General features: G+C 53.5%; 1 protein-coding gene across 2 annotated transcripts; it reads right to left on the reverse strand.

The window, feature by feature from the left end:
- Positions 1 to 5,723: 5,723 nt before the first annotated feature.
- On the reverse strand, positions 5,724 to 9,217 carry Tmem59l (transmembrane protein 59 like). 2 transcript variants are annotated; one of them, XM_021170861.2, is made up of 8 exons: positions 9,026 to 9,217; positions 8,086 to 8,230; positions 7,895 to 7,992; positions 7,532 to 7,684; positions 6,935 to 7,037; positions 6,587 to 6,701; positions 6,389 to 6,506; positions 5,724 to 6,294 (listed from the first exon to the last, which is right to left on the reverse strand). In XM_021170861.2, the coding sequence occupies exons 1-8, from the start codon at positions 9,173 to 9,175 to the stop codon at positions 6,166 to 6,168; spliced, it is 1,011 nt and encodes a 336-aa protein (XP_021026520.1). In that variant the 5' UTR covers positions 9,176 to 9,217; the 3' UTR covers positions 5,724 to 6,165. The 2 variants fall into 2 exon arrangements, with proteins under 2 accessions (XP_021026520.1, XP_029336199.1); XM_029480339.1 differs by having other exon boundaries at positions 6,251 to 6,294; positions 6,637 to 6,701.
- Positions 9,218 to 14,641: the final 5,424 nt, after the last annotated feature.

The raw sequence follows: 14,641 nt of genomic DNA on the forward strand, positions 1-14,641 counted from the left end.
AAAGTTCCTGCGTGCACAGACCCTCTTCACTAGCATCCTGCCCCGAGCCATATCCTTTCCCAGCCTGAACCCAACCCAACCCTCTGACTTTCAACCCTTTGCTCCAGCGTTTTCAGCATATGGTAAGCTCAGAACCTCCTACCTCAGGCCCCAATGTCACTCTCAAATCCCCATCCCTTCTTTATCTGCCCTTCATACTCTAGCTCCCATTCCCCAAATCCCTGCCCACAGAGACACAAGCCAGCCTCCACACCCTCTACCTCAAGCACGCTATAGACTTGCAACCCTCAGCAATGGTTCAAAGACCCATGTCTGTGCAAGACTTTCCTTTTGTTAAGGTCTTCCTTTTGTTAAGACTGTGTCTCCTAGGCTGGCCTGCAACTGTGAACCCTCCTGTGTCATCACCCTTCTGAGACCTGGAATGACAGGTATATATATCACCACACCTGGCTGTCTTTCCTTTTTTATTATTTTCTGTCTTCTGTTCTTTCTTCCTCTCTCCCTTCCATCATTCCTCCTTGTTTAGGGCTCAGAGGATAAATGGCAGCAATGCTTGAGGGGCTTGGCTGCCTACAACCTCCCACACCAGAGTCTCAGCTTATAGTAGGTTGAAATGTGTCCAGCTAGTCAGCTAGAAAGTACAACTCCTTTAGGTAAAAGCAAAGACTAGCCACCAAACATGGCACCCCAATGCCTGCAGCCCCAGCACTCACTCGGAGGCTGAGACAGAGGATCAGTTCAAGGTCATCTTTGCCTATACAGAAAATTCAAGGTCTGCCTGGACTACCTGTGGCTCAAACTAACAAAACCAAGTACAACCAAACCCAATGAAACACAATAGGTACTCAGACATTGTTACAAATGGACAGACACCAGCCATTGCTCTATAAACAGTGAATGTGTTCATGTAGGAGTCTCTGCAGTCCCCTATGACACACCCTTGTCCACCCAAGGTCAGCTTTTTGAACGTTGGTTCCAGCTGTGCTGTATGCAAGCTCAACCTGACTGGCAGAGAGGCCCATGGCTGGCATGCCCTCCACACATGCTGCCCCAATCAATGGTGTCCATATGTGTGCACATTTCACACGTGTCCAGATTCAACCCACATGTCAGACATACAGCCACAGTCTAGAGACAAGAAAACATGCCTGGGGACCTTGTCTGTGCCACCCTAGTCTCAGGTCCCGATGCCTGGGGGCTTCAGGATGATACGGCAGAGGACCAGGCAATGCAAAGATTACGGGTAGCTGTGAGCCACCACATGGGTGCTGGGAACGAAACATACATCCTCTACAAGAGCATCTAGCATCTTAATCACTGAGTTCTGAGCCAGTGAAATCTCTAGCCCTTCCATTTCCTCCATCTTTTTGTTTACAAGATGATCTAGGCTACTTGTGGTGATGTATAACTACCATGCCAGCTCTCTAAAGGCTAGGCAGGGGGAAAAAAAAGCATCTTTGAGGCCAGCCTGGGCTATGCAGCTTCTCTCCAAAAAAAAGTAAAGCAGTGTGAAAGGCAGACGGCTCCAGATGCAGGTGCCTATCACCACGCCCAGCAAGCCAAGGTTGTTCTTTGGAACCAACATGGCAGGGGAGAGCTGAGTCCTGCAAATCATCCTCTGCCCTCGACACAGGTCCTGTGGCCTGAGCCAGTCCTCAGCATAGAGGACTAGCGGGAGGGATGGGTGGAAGGATGAATGGGTAGGGTAGGTAAATGATAGGTAGATGAATAGATGATAGATGGATGGATAGATGACACACATACAGATAGATAAATGACAGGTGGATAGATGATAGACACAGATAAATGATAGATGATGAATAGATGATAGACACACAGATAGATAAATGATTGATGTATGCAAAAAGAATAAAGAAAGTCTGTTTTGATATATAGGACCCACCTTTGACATTATCTGAATCTGCTCACTCCCAAGTGAAGACACATTGTTACTTTGGAGCAGTACACCTCTCCATTCTTCTAGATAATTTGTTGGTAGTTAAAGTTTTCTTTGTGTTGCTGGGCAGTGGTGGCAATCCCAGCATTTGGGAGGCAGAGGCAGGCAGATTTCTGAGTTTGAGGCCAGCCTGGTCTACAGAGTGAGTTCCAGGACTGAGCCAGGGCTACACATAGAAACTCTGTCTCAGTTTTCTTTGTGTGCCAGTATGCAGGTGTGGGTGCATGCCACAGTGACCAGGTAGGAGTCAGTTCTCTTTTCCTACCATATGAGCCCCAGGTATCAAAGTCAGACTCTAAGACTTGGGGGCAAGAGCCTTTACCCACTGGGACATCATTCTAGGCCCTTAGCTTCTTGTGTTTGTTTCTTTGTATGTTTTGACCAAAACAGATAAATACAAACTGCCACAAACTGAAAATATCTCAAAAATCCATCAACAGGTGGACTGATAAAAGAGTCATTAAAAAAATCATTTGACAAATTTCCAGAACGTCCTGGAAGAGTCCGGAATGTTCCAGGTGGACCTAAGGTGGAAGAGCATAGTTCAGTGCCAGGAACAGCTCAAAGGACAGCAATGCAGCTAGGAAAAAGAAGGAATCGCTGTCAATCTTCATCCACTCTAGCCTCCAGAGTGACACAGCCAGATGCCACTGGAGTTGGGAGGACATGCTGGAGCCTATTTGTGTGATATTGAGAAACAACCCTTGCTGACCCATGACGAAACGCTGGGCAAGGAGCTGTCTGGGGGAGCAGGGTGAGATCAGACTGCAGAGATCTCCGGTAATATTCTAGAGAGTGCAAGGGTAGCCTAGGAAGACTCTATTTGTGAAACCTGATTTGCTGGGTTCTGACTATGACTATAGGATGTGGAAGCCGGTTCCTTGGCTGGGATGATTGTGTGAGGAGCCTTGGCCTGACATGCCCAAAGTCATCTCCTCCACACTGCAAGCAAGAAAAGCAGAAAGCAAGCAGCTCTACTCAGCATTGTTTTATTTCTTGTGCATGCATGTGTGTGTTGATAATGAATATTCATGTGCGCACATGTGTATGGAGGACAGAGGACATTCTCAGGAGATGTCCACCTTGGGGGTTTTGTTTTTGTTTTTTTTTTAGACACAGTGTGCAACTACTGTTGAGAATTTAAATACACTCACATCAGACTAAAACCCTGACCCTGAGTTCCAGAACATTTGTGAAGTATATTCTAATGGAAAATATAAATCTACCACATGCACAACAGTCAGGGACAAAGGCCATTCCAGGTGGTGAAAATGCACAAGGATAGCAGTCTGAAAGAGTTCAAGAGGGAAGCCAGTACTTTATTCAGGTCAGCAACAGTCTTTCCAAGGAATGGTGCCATCCCTGCTTTAGTAAGAATTGAATGTATTCTAGAATGTTCCAGAACATTCAAACATTTTTGGAACACTGTAGAAAAGTCCAGAATGTTCCAATACATCCCAGGTGGACATGATGCAGAAGGCCCTAATCAAGTGCCAAAAAGAGCCCAAGGGAAAGCAACAGGGCCACCGTGGGAAGCGGGAAGTGAGGCAAGGCGGAGCAAAGAGCGTGTCGACAAAGATGTATTGAGAATGGCTTCCTCAGTGTGTGGGACACAGCTGCGACTGAGACGCCCAGCGTGTTGCATCTGGCAGAGGGACCATTTATTAAACCAATCATCACACAAGTGAACAAGCAACTACTTAATTGTCAACATGATAAAAATTGGAGTTGAGACAGTGTGACATAGGTTGTGGGCTAGGGTTGGAAGGCTCGGGAGTCTTTCAGGCCAGAGAGTTGGTCAGGAGTGCACAGGGAACAGCCTTCAGGGCATAGGGGACAGCCTTCAGGGCACAAGGAACAACCCTTATGGTTATCAAGCCTTTGGTGTAGGAATCTGACCTTTGCTCTCAGTTCCCTACAGGAGGCCGGGAATCCCTGCCTTTCCCTCAAAGTGTTCAGTGTGTGTGTGTTATGTCTGCTGTACAACTGAATCTGGATCCATCTGTTCTTAGCCCTGGTGGTAGAACTACTGTGGGCTGTTGTCACCAGAAAACTAGGATACTGGTTCCCATGGCAACCCTCTGTTACCGACACATAGATGTTCCTGCAGATTGTCATGAAGCCAGCCAGACATCTACCACCACCTGATCTGCATGCCACACCAGATGATCACTAGCAGAACCTTGGGGACAAGTGGGGGAACTGAGGCTTCAAGAACCCGACAACCTTCATGGCTGTCAGCTATGTGGTCAAAGAGGATTCTCTCTCCTGATATTTTGGTAGAAACCAGTGGCTACTAATTGGCAGAGCAGCCTTGAGTTCCTCATGGGACACTTGAGTCCTTCCCAAGCCATCCCAGGTGTCCCTGAGGTGTTGCAAATCCTGTGATCTGACTGTAAAGGCAGGAGAGCTGCAGTCAAAGCCAAACCAGGTAAAGAGAAACACAAGTAACACAGGCTCAAATTGGATCAAAGGGCTGAACTCTGTCCCGCATGCCTATGAAGCCCAGGGCTCCATGCCAGCACTGTATCAACTATGCATGGTGACCCATACCTGCCATTCCAGCTCTTGGGAGGTGGAGGCAGGAGGGTCAAGAGGCCAGCCTGGAGGAGAGAGGGAGGAAGGGAGGGAGGGAGGGAAGAAAGACAGAGATTTCTGTGATCCTGTGACTAGATTACAGTGAGCAAGGGTTGGTGACTCCAACTAGACTGTGGGGACCTTGATGGTACAGCTGTATTTGGGGGTGCTGTATGACAATAGAAACCAGAAGACATCCATGTCAGTAATCAAACTTGTTCTTGACTAGATAGGACTTGGAGGGAAACTGGAGAGGGTCATAATGTAAGGGCAAGAGGATCTGAGGTTGTCAAGGAAACCAAGGTGGATCAGGAGGTGAGGGGACAAGCATGAAGTTGGAATAAGGTAGAGTTCCAGGAAGAACGGAGGCTACTTAGAGGTCCCCAGAGGTGAGGACTGGAACTGGGCTAACTCGTTAGAGTAGGCACTTAATGTTTGTGTGTGTGTGTGTGTGTGTGTGTGTGTGTGTGTGTGTGGTGGTGGGGGGGGTCATTGTTTCCCAGTGCCAGGGAGAGTGCCAAGGTGTTTGGATTGCCACAAGAGCGCTCCAGCAGTGAGGCCCTCTGCAGCGTGTGCACAGAATTCATGCTACTGAGGATATACTCCAAAAGTCATTGCAAGAGGGCCTAGTGGCGCACCCCAGTTACTTCGCTTTCAGACTGAGGGAGGAATATTGACAGTTCTTGGCCAGCTTGTCCTACATAACCAAAAAACAAAGCCAGCATGATAAAGGCAAGAGGTGTTACTCAGTGGCTGAAAGACATCTTAGAATCCCCCAGTGAGGTGCTGGGGGCATGGCTCAGGGGTGGAGCGCTGCCTAGAACCCCCCTAGTGAGGGACTCATGCCTACGATCTTCTTATTCCACCAGGGGTTCTAAGTCTGTCAGCAGTGGGTCAGAGCTCTGCCCCTAAGAGAAAAAAGGGATGCCAGATAATCACAAAATTATCAGCAGATTTCAAGGGGTAACCTACTGATTTTACAGGAGGGACATCAGGTCCGTAAAGGGCACAACCTCACTCAGGCTACAAGTGGGACGGGCTTTGTCAGGGACATTCACTCACTAGGTTTGTGACCTGTTTGTGTCCCTCTTGCTCTTTAAGAACTTCCTGGGCTTCTCCAGTGTTGAAAGAACCCAACCCGCCCAGCCCACCCTAGGGCAGGCACAGACTGAAGCAGGCGCAGCCACCCTATCTTTTTATTCACTTTATTTAAAGGTTTATATCTCCTTATCTCCTCCCAGGAGGGAGTTCACACCACTCTGTCCGTGTGGGGTTGGGTTTCCAGAGACAAAGGGAAGGAACCTTAGCAGAGGGGAGCCCCTGAGACCTCAGCCCCACAGTGAGGACACAGAGAAAGAAAAAGCAACACAGATGAGGTTCCATACTCAGAACATGTGAGGAATGTCAAAAAGCCAGCCCCTGGGAAAGCAAGATGGGGGGCCAAGGAGGCCAGACCCTCCTCTCTCGGCCACATAAGTCCACTTGTCTCAAGGGGACTGAGGGATGTGCTGGCAAAAGAGGGAGGGAAGACTGGGGGGGTGTGGATAAGCCCAAGGTTGGTCCCCAACCTGACCTTGGGATTTAGGGTATAGAACGTGGGGAGGCCCCTGCGCTTGGCAGCAGGCTGGAGATTACAGCGTGGTCAAATCAAGCTTCAACTTGTAAGGAGGTGTGCTGTCCTCATAGGCAGGCGGCGGGGGTGGGTATAAGGGCCAGTCAGACTCCACCAAGAGGCCCTTGTGCTGTTCTGCAGTTAGAGGCTGTATAGATTGGGGCAAAAGAGCCTTGTCTGGCTTCCCAAGGCAAGCAGGACCCCCCCAGCATGCAGCCCTAGCCATCATGACTGTTACTCACCTGGAACTTGAGGTGCTGGCCTGGTGTGGTGACCAGAGTGCAGCAACTCAGCCAGAGCATGATCAGGACGGACAGGAAGAGACAGCAGAACAGGACCCAACGAGGCAGCCCAGAGCGCCTGTACCAAGGACAGGCATCGCTCAGCTACCTGAGCCTCCTACATCTGCGCCCAGCCCAGCCTAGACCACGGGTACCTACCGGGACATACAACTGAGGAAGTCACTCTCCTGTTGGTCCTCAGACTCCACCTTGGCTTTGCTGGTCTTCACTCGGGGCTTAGCCCTCCTCACTTTGTCCAAGGGGCCTACGGGGTCTGAAAGGTGGGGGGCATCTCAGTCCCAGTCTCAGCTAGAAGGACAGCCTGGTAAGGAGTGGGAAATAAATGCCAGGACTCGGGCAGGAGGATGTGTAAGGCTGGAGTAGAGGTGCAAGGGATCTTGGAATATGACCCACAGAATATGGAGGTGGACCATGAATCCTGGGACCACTGGACCCTGGGAGACTATGGATTCCATGACACTGATCATGGATCTGTTGCAATCTTACCCATGTGCAGTTCTAGGGCCTTGGGGTGGGACCTCCTCCAGGTCACCTCCACTCGCTGCAGATGGCTCCCTTGGAATGCAAAGTTCTCTACTACAGGCTGAGTCTGAACAGGGAACAAAATGTCACAGAGGTACCCTCTGAGCCCTGGCAGACTCATCTCAGATGCAAGAAGGCTAGAGTTCCTTGTCCAGGTGGCCCCAGTTCTCCCAGGAGTCAAGCGGGAGAACACCATCCCATGGGCTGTATCCATTAGCCTTAACCCCTCTGATGATCCCTAGAAACAGGAAGATGCCCAAGCCAACGACACAGAATTACTGGATTGACCTACATGGTCATGTGACCCAACCAGCCAGTGCCAATCAGAGTAAACCCTTTTCAGGTAAAGCCCCAAATGGAAGGCAGGTAATATGGCTCAGTGAACTAAGGTAATGGCTGCCAGGCCGCATGAACTGAGTTCAGTCACCAGGACCTACATGGATAGCAAGAACAGTGTTCCTGGATGCAATGTTGCCTGAAGTTCTCTCGTGGTGAGGACTTCATATACCACGAGGCAACCACGGGATGCCACTCCGGTTCACTGTGCCATTATTCTCTCACCTGGAACACCACCACTTTCCGGTTGTCTGTCTGAAGGGAATATGTCCAGGTGGAGGATAGAAAGCCCTGGGCAGAACTCATCAGGTCGCTGCAGAGCATGGAGAACAGGTACCGAAGGGAGAGGCGCCCCCTGGGCGGGTCCAAAGCCAAGTCCTAGGAAGGGGAAGCCCAAGACAAACTCGTGCTGGGAGACTGGGCTGTGCTGATTTAGACAACTAGTGTAAGAAAACCTGAGTTTCAGTATCGGACAGGGACCCCTGCCCTGCCATATGTCAGCTGTGTTCACTTCAGGGGAAGAAGCCACACAGTCTTTCTTGTGAGTGCTTGGTTTTGAGATGGGGCTTTATAGGTTAGGGGGTTCACCTTCTGCTCCAGCTGGGTCTCAGGTTCAGGGATCTGGCCCCAGCACCCCTCGCTGCAGGCCCGTTGCTCCGCTGCCTTCACGTAAGCCTCTGTGCAGGCTGTGGGCCACAGGATGGAGTCACTGGGAGCTGCTTCCCAGGATACCTCTGCTGCAGGCATCCCCAAGGTGAACCCAGCCCTGGAGGACTCACCTGCTTCACATTCTGTCTCTGTGGCATTGGGCCTAGAGCTCTTGGCCACAAAGCGGCAGATGGAGAAAAGCCGACAGCCACGCTCACAAGCACTGATCAGGATAGCCTTGTTATTCGGGGACTCTGAGGGACCCTCTGGCTCAGGCTGGGAAGGGAGATAGAGACTCAGGCAAAGGTACTCTGGGAAGAAGGCTGGGGTCCCCCTAAGAATCCATGAGACTAAAGTCAGGTTTCAGAAAGCCAGGATCATCATGGGGGGAGGGGTGCCCTCTGAGAAATAGCAAGCAGCTTTCTAAGCAGGCTGGATAGTGGCCTGCACAGTGGCCTCTCCAGGATGGAGGCTGGCAGAGAGCTTCTCAGAGAGAGGCAGAGCTTGCACTTGGGAACAGACTGGAGCAGAACTGTCTCCAAGAAGGCAGTGAGGAACGTGGGAAGAGAAGAGAGCCCATGGGGGAAGGAGGGACAGCACCAAGTAGCCTTGGGCTGTGGGTGGGGTATGCTCCAGGACCTCTCAGGTGTAGGTCTCAGCCTCCCTTTGGCATGTCCCCACTTACAGTGTTCACCCCAGGTGCCAATTGATCCCTTCCTGGAAGGAAGGGCAGTTCTGAGAGACCCCTCCCCACTTCAAGACACCCTCATTGCAGGCACCTCAGTTCCTCCCACTCCTGAAGATCCTCCATCCTGTCGCCCCACTATTTCTAGAGGATTCTCTGGCTCCCACATTTCTCTAGGGACTCTCAGAATCTCGCATCCCTCTGCCAACCTGAGGAACCCCACATCAGCTCTTTTCTCATCCGAGGTTCCCCCATCCAGGCCCCTTCCCAGGACCCCAATCTGCACTAGCATACCAGGAACTCGCATCCCCTCCTCCATCTGAGGGTTCTGCACTCAGGTCCCTCCCCTTTTCCAGTCATTGGGTTCCTGAGAGTCCATCTGTTACCTGCACAGGCGGCGAGCCAGGGTGGTGCTGGCGACACCGCTGCTGGCACCTCTGAGTGTCCCCGAGCTGCGGAGCGAAGGGGTCGCGCGCTGGGGTTGGGGTGACCAGTGACGCCAACAACAGCAGCAGCGGCAACGCTACCGCAGCCATGGCTGAAGATGCGCAGCGCGGGCCCCGGGATGCGGGACTGGGTGTTGACGTCACTGAGCGAGGCAGCCTGGGAAAGTGGGGGGTGGTGTGCTGCGGCGAGCGGGGCGGGCAGGTGAATCTCTACTCGGGTCGGGGACATAGTCCTGATACTCATGGTCCGGCTCTTTGACCAGACTTGGATCTGCGGGCCGGGGATGACAAAGAGGACCTGGCTAGATATGATGACAGGCCTATCTCAGGCCACTCAGGGATGGAGGCCAAGAGCAACCCGGGCAGGGAGCATCTAAGATCCTTAGTCAAGGAATTTTAAAAGGGGCAAGAGGAGTATGGACAGAGCAATGAAAGAAGAGAGAGAGAAGGAGACCAAGAGGATGAGGAGGTTGGAAGGCCTGGGAGGATGGAGGGGGAGGTAGAATGAGAAGAGGAAGAAAACGGAAAGTGGGGGAGGGGAGGGGTAAAAAAATGGTAAGAAGGGAGGAAGACAGTGAGGGAGGAGGGGAAACAAGAGGTGTTTGAGGACCAGGAGGAGGCGGATAAAGACTTGGGAGTGGAGAGAGAGGAAGTGGAGGAGAAGGGAGGCCAGAAGGAGCGAGCAGGACCGTAGAGCTGGAGCCCGAATGGATTTGAAGCATCTGAGAGCGCGGAAACCGGCCGACCACCAGCCACAGTTGGCCTGCTTCCGGGACACTAAGACTCAAGGGGGAGGTACTCTAGGGGCAGCTGCCTCCTCCAGGAAGTCCTCGAGGAACTTCAAGGAGCAACACTTAAGGTGGTCTCCCTCCATTTCAGTGCGGGAAAACAGACCTGAGGGAACCCAGTGTCTCCCTGGGACTCGGAGGCCCCCACCACTCTAACAAGGCCTCTGAGCCGCTCACTTTTCCCATCTGGTGGGAAAACTTGAGGCAAATAGGGACACTGTGGCTTCTGTCCTGGATTCGGAGGTCTCCACGGCTTCCTCAGTTCGGGCGCCAGGGCGCGGGCTCTGAGCCCCAGTGGCCTGCTTGGCACAGGTGCCTGCGGCCCGCGCGCCCAGTCGCTCCGCCCCAGTAGACGAGGAGGCCGCTCGCAGGGTCGTCGGGTCACAGGGAGCCGCAGGTTCCGGTCGGGAGGAGGGGCTGGCGCGCCCGGGTCCCCGCCGGCCGCTTGCTTTCATCTCAGCGGCCCGGGCCGGCCCCCACGTGGCTTAATCAGGCGCGGCTGTGCCTGGCGGACCTGAACATCTGGATCCCGGCGCGGCCCCTCCCCCGCCCCTCCCGGGCTGGGCCTCTCTTCCACCAGCGCACCCTGGGCACGGTCCCTGTGCGCTGGGACCCCGACCGTTTCCTCAAGTCGGACGCCTTGGCATATGCCCATCATCCCAACACGCGGAAAGGCTGAGGCAGGAGAATCGCTGCGAGGTCCAGGTCAATCTGGGTTAGGACGTGAGTTCTAAGTCTGGCCCTCTATAGCGAGCGAGACCCTGTCTCAAGAAACCAAACGCAAAGCCTGTTTCCCCAATTTACAGGTGGGAAACCTGGCACCCGGACGCCTGGGCAGAGCCGGAATTCAAGTTCACACTTGTCATTTGCAGAGTCCCGGGCACTTAACCCTTCTGCAATTACGGTCCTTCATTCAATTTCAAACAAACACTCCTTTCAACAAAGATTTTCTTGCCATGACTTTTTTCTCTGACAAAAACCCTATAGGGTAGGGCTGTCCCCCTTCCAAATTAGGTCATTGGAACCCGCAATGGCACAGGGGATAGGCTTAAGTGACATGATACAGAAGAGGGCTAACAGAGGCTGCCAAGCTAGGGAGGATGGGGGCTGATGACAAGGCGGGCCTGACAGTCTCAACAGAAAAGACCGAGACAGGAGGATGGCCGAAAAATTGAGGCTAGCTTGGGCCACGTAACACCGTGTGTGTGTGGGGGGGGGGTCATCGTCCAGTGTAAAAAAGAACTTCCCATGATTCTTTGCAGAGTGAGAAACTGAGGCATGAGGATTTGAGTCAGAGCGTCCCAGGGCTTAAAGTAAGTTTGTTGGCTTCCAGCACCCCCTCCTTTTCCGCTCCCCGAGGCCGCTGGGGGTAAGCGGAAGAGGACTTGACCCCGGCCCCCCAGGTGAGCCCCGACGCCCCTCCTGGCGTTCCCGGGGGAGCTGGCCCAGGTGAGGGGCGGGCGGCCGGCGGGCGGCCGGGGTCGGGTTTCAGGAAATCCGCCGACATTCCTTCGGGGCTTAAGAGGGAAAGTTGACTCGCCGCCGCCCCGCGTCCGCCCCCCCTCCACTTCCTACCCCCCGGGGCGGCGCGGCGGGGGCGGGGGGCGCTGTCCGCGTGAATCAGCGGACTCCCGGCGTCCGGGAAGCAGCCACCCGGTCAGGGCAGGCCGCAGACAAGCGCCCTTTGTCCCTGGCCGCCTTCGTCACGACCCTGCTGACCCCCACCCCCAAACGGAGTCCAGCCCGGCAAGGCAGGGTGGCGCCGCTGCCTGCTGTCAAGGGAGGAGCGATGAGAGGAGGGGTGCGGTGCTTCCCCCATACGACTGGCTATCCTGGGACTTAGCAACAGTCTTTTGAGGATGCAGAGGAACAAGGACCACAGGCTTGGTTGGCCCCAGAGCACCCAAATCCAGACTGGAACCTCCCCACATCCATATCTAGTACTTAAGTTGCAAAACACTATAAAATTGAGGTCTGGTGTCCCTACTGTCTATGCTGTCCCCGGGGGAAAGGCTGGAGCACCCATAGGCCCTCAAGCAGACTCTCAATACCCCAGTGCTCAGAGCGCAGCCAGGTACAGGCAGGAGGGGGAGGGCTGCTCCTGGAGGAACGGTTGGTCACAGGGAAGGGCAGGTCCCAGCTCTGCCCTTCTGGGTCCGGCAGGCTTTGATTTTTACTGGCCCTGCTGCACTAGCAAAACTTTAGTGGTTCACATTTGGGAATCTGAGGCTGGGGAAATTTCTCTGATTTAAACCTGCCTTGTTCCTCCACAGGAGATTTCTGGGTAAAATGTTCAGGGCTAATAAAGAGCCCTTCCACCCACCCCTTCTAACATTCCCAGCCACCTTCAATGACTTAGGTCAATATTTGTCAGAAAGTACACTGTAACTACCTTCCTTTCCTAAGCAAAGAAAGGCCTGGACTGGGGAGGGAAGAGTTAATTTCGCGGGAACACAGGGAAAGGATGGGTGCACCTTAAGGCCAACTTCTTTGCCCCAAAGGGTAAAAAGGTCATCCAGAGGGTAGGGGTCAAACACCAGAGAGGGCTGTGCCAGCTTGGGTCAGACAGCTAAGTAGGGTGTGTGCAGTACCCTGCTCTGAAACCCAGCGGCAGGACACTAGCGATGCTGTTTTCTGGCTTCTTGGAGGGACAGGATTCTTTTATGACTTTTTCTTTTTGTGTTTACTGAACTCTTCTGGCCCTCGCTTGGCCCAGCAGCATGGAATCTGGGAAGCCCTCAGGTATTCAGGACTAGCAAAATGAAGTAAGTGGCTAGAGAGAAGGAGCTTTGAAGGGCTGTGCTGCAAAGATGGTGAAAGAGTGAAGGTGAAAGAGTGAAGGTGTCCCTGGAGAGTTGTGGGGGAATTCACAAAAGGGGCGAGGGAAGTTTTCCCGAAGCCACAGGCAAAGAAAGAAGGCTCCTGAAAACAACGAGCCCAAACAGCCAGGGAGCTGGAGAGGGGAGCATCTGGTATGGGCACGGGGTGGCAAGGCAGAGTTGGGTCTCATTTCTTTCAAAGTCCCTCTGCCTGTGACGAAAACAAAGACTGAAGGAAGACGGAAGGAACCCCAGAGGAGGGCCTGCAACATCCCGGGAGGCGGAAGGAGCCCAGAGGAGGGCCTGCAACATCCCGGGAAGAGGATGAGGGGCCTGGACCAGGAGAGGGGTGTGTCAGAAGCTCAGGATGGGGGTGTGTTTTGGAACCAGGGCCAACCGGATTGCTGATGGATTGTACGTGTGGGAAGAAGGGGAAAGCATTCAGTCACGCAGCTCCCAGGTCGTTGTCTGCAGCACCTGGGTGCATAGGGGAAGTTAGCCCTTTCCACCCGGGACTGGGAGAAGGAGCGTTCGGGAACAAGTAATAAAGATCTTTGCCCCCAAAACCTCCCAGGAGTCGAGATTCCTACTTCTCTACCTATACGCAGACCGGAGCGAATAGGCGCTGTGGGGGAGGGGCGGCAATGATCCTGGAAATGTAGCCAAGACCCAGGGTCTCCACAGAGCCTTAGGCCACCTGGCCACATTTCTCAGAGGAGACCTGCAAGCCAGTGCCACCTCTGCATCCCACCTTGTTAATCAGATTTTAAGTTTGGGGGGATTTTTCCCCGTATTTTATTCTTTACACGTAAACTTTTAAGTTGGTCCCAGATTATCCACTGTACAAAAGAAGAAACTGAGGCACAAGAGGCCTAGTTTGCCCCCAGCAAAATGGCAGTGGCCGAATTAGTTTTTATTTCTCTCCTTTGTCATTTGAAGCTTCTTGGAGGACCTTTAAGGTAGGGGCTGAGCCTCCAAGGGAACGGCTGTATGGGAGAAATCTAGCCCTTTACTCTCAGGGAGCTGTGGCTGGGGGCCTTTACCAAACCCATGGGGTGGAACCACCCGGGAACTTGCATTTCAAGCGGCGCCCCACCAGCAAAGACCTTGCAGGCCAGAGACCTCCCTTCGTGGGCATCCGGATAGGGTGGAGACGAAGAAGCGATCAGAGAGATGAAATGCCAGGGCTGGGTTGGTCTGGGAGGGGTCCCCAAAACCCCAAACAGTGGCCAACAAAAATAACCCAGAGAAAGAACTCTGCGCTCAATCGGCGATAATTCTGCGTTGCTCGGGGCTGCCCGCGTTACCTGAAGTTGGCGGGCGGCGGCCGCCGCAGTGATTACTCACCGCGTGGCGCACCCCACCCGCGGGCCGCTGAGTGGATTTTTCCGTGGGGGGATGTGAAGAAGTTTAGGGAGAACTCTTCTGCACCGATGGGAACTAGGAATGCAGGGTTCGGTCCCGTTCCCCAAAGGACACACCTCTCTCCATGAGCCCACTCATAAGGGCTCCCTGCACGCGCTCCGGGACATCCCCATATCCAATACCCGCAGATATGATAGGCGAGAAGGGACCGGAGGCCGGAGACTCCCTCCCTGCTTTCTGGCTTTTTCCGCCCTGCACGAGACGAGACTGTGCAGCGAGGATGGAAGAGGTGGCATGAAGGCTTTGGGTGGGGATCGGTAGGACCCATGCACCCAGAGAAAGGGACTGGTGGCAACTTTCAAACCCTCTGGGGAAGGAAGAAGGGCTGAAAGAGGATGAACGGGTTCAGGTACTGCTCAATGTGTGTGTGGCGGTCCAAAGTGGGTATGGGGGGCCCCGTAAGAGGGGCGGGGAAGGTGGATAGGAAGGCTCCCGGTAGACTGTAGGGGATCCTGGAAAAGCACCAGGGCTGCGAGCTAGGAACCCATTCGGAGTTAAGGGTACAGGATCCCAGATGAGGGGGT

The sequence above is a fragment of the Mus caroli genome, chromosome 8 (assembly GCF_900094665.2).
Source record: "Mus caroli chromosome 8, CAROLI_EIJ_v1.1, whole genome shotgun sequence".
NCBI classification, from domain to species: Eukaryota; Metazoa; Chordata; class Mammalia; order Rodentia; family Muridae; genus Mus; species Mus caroli.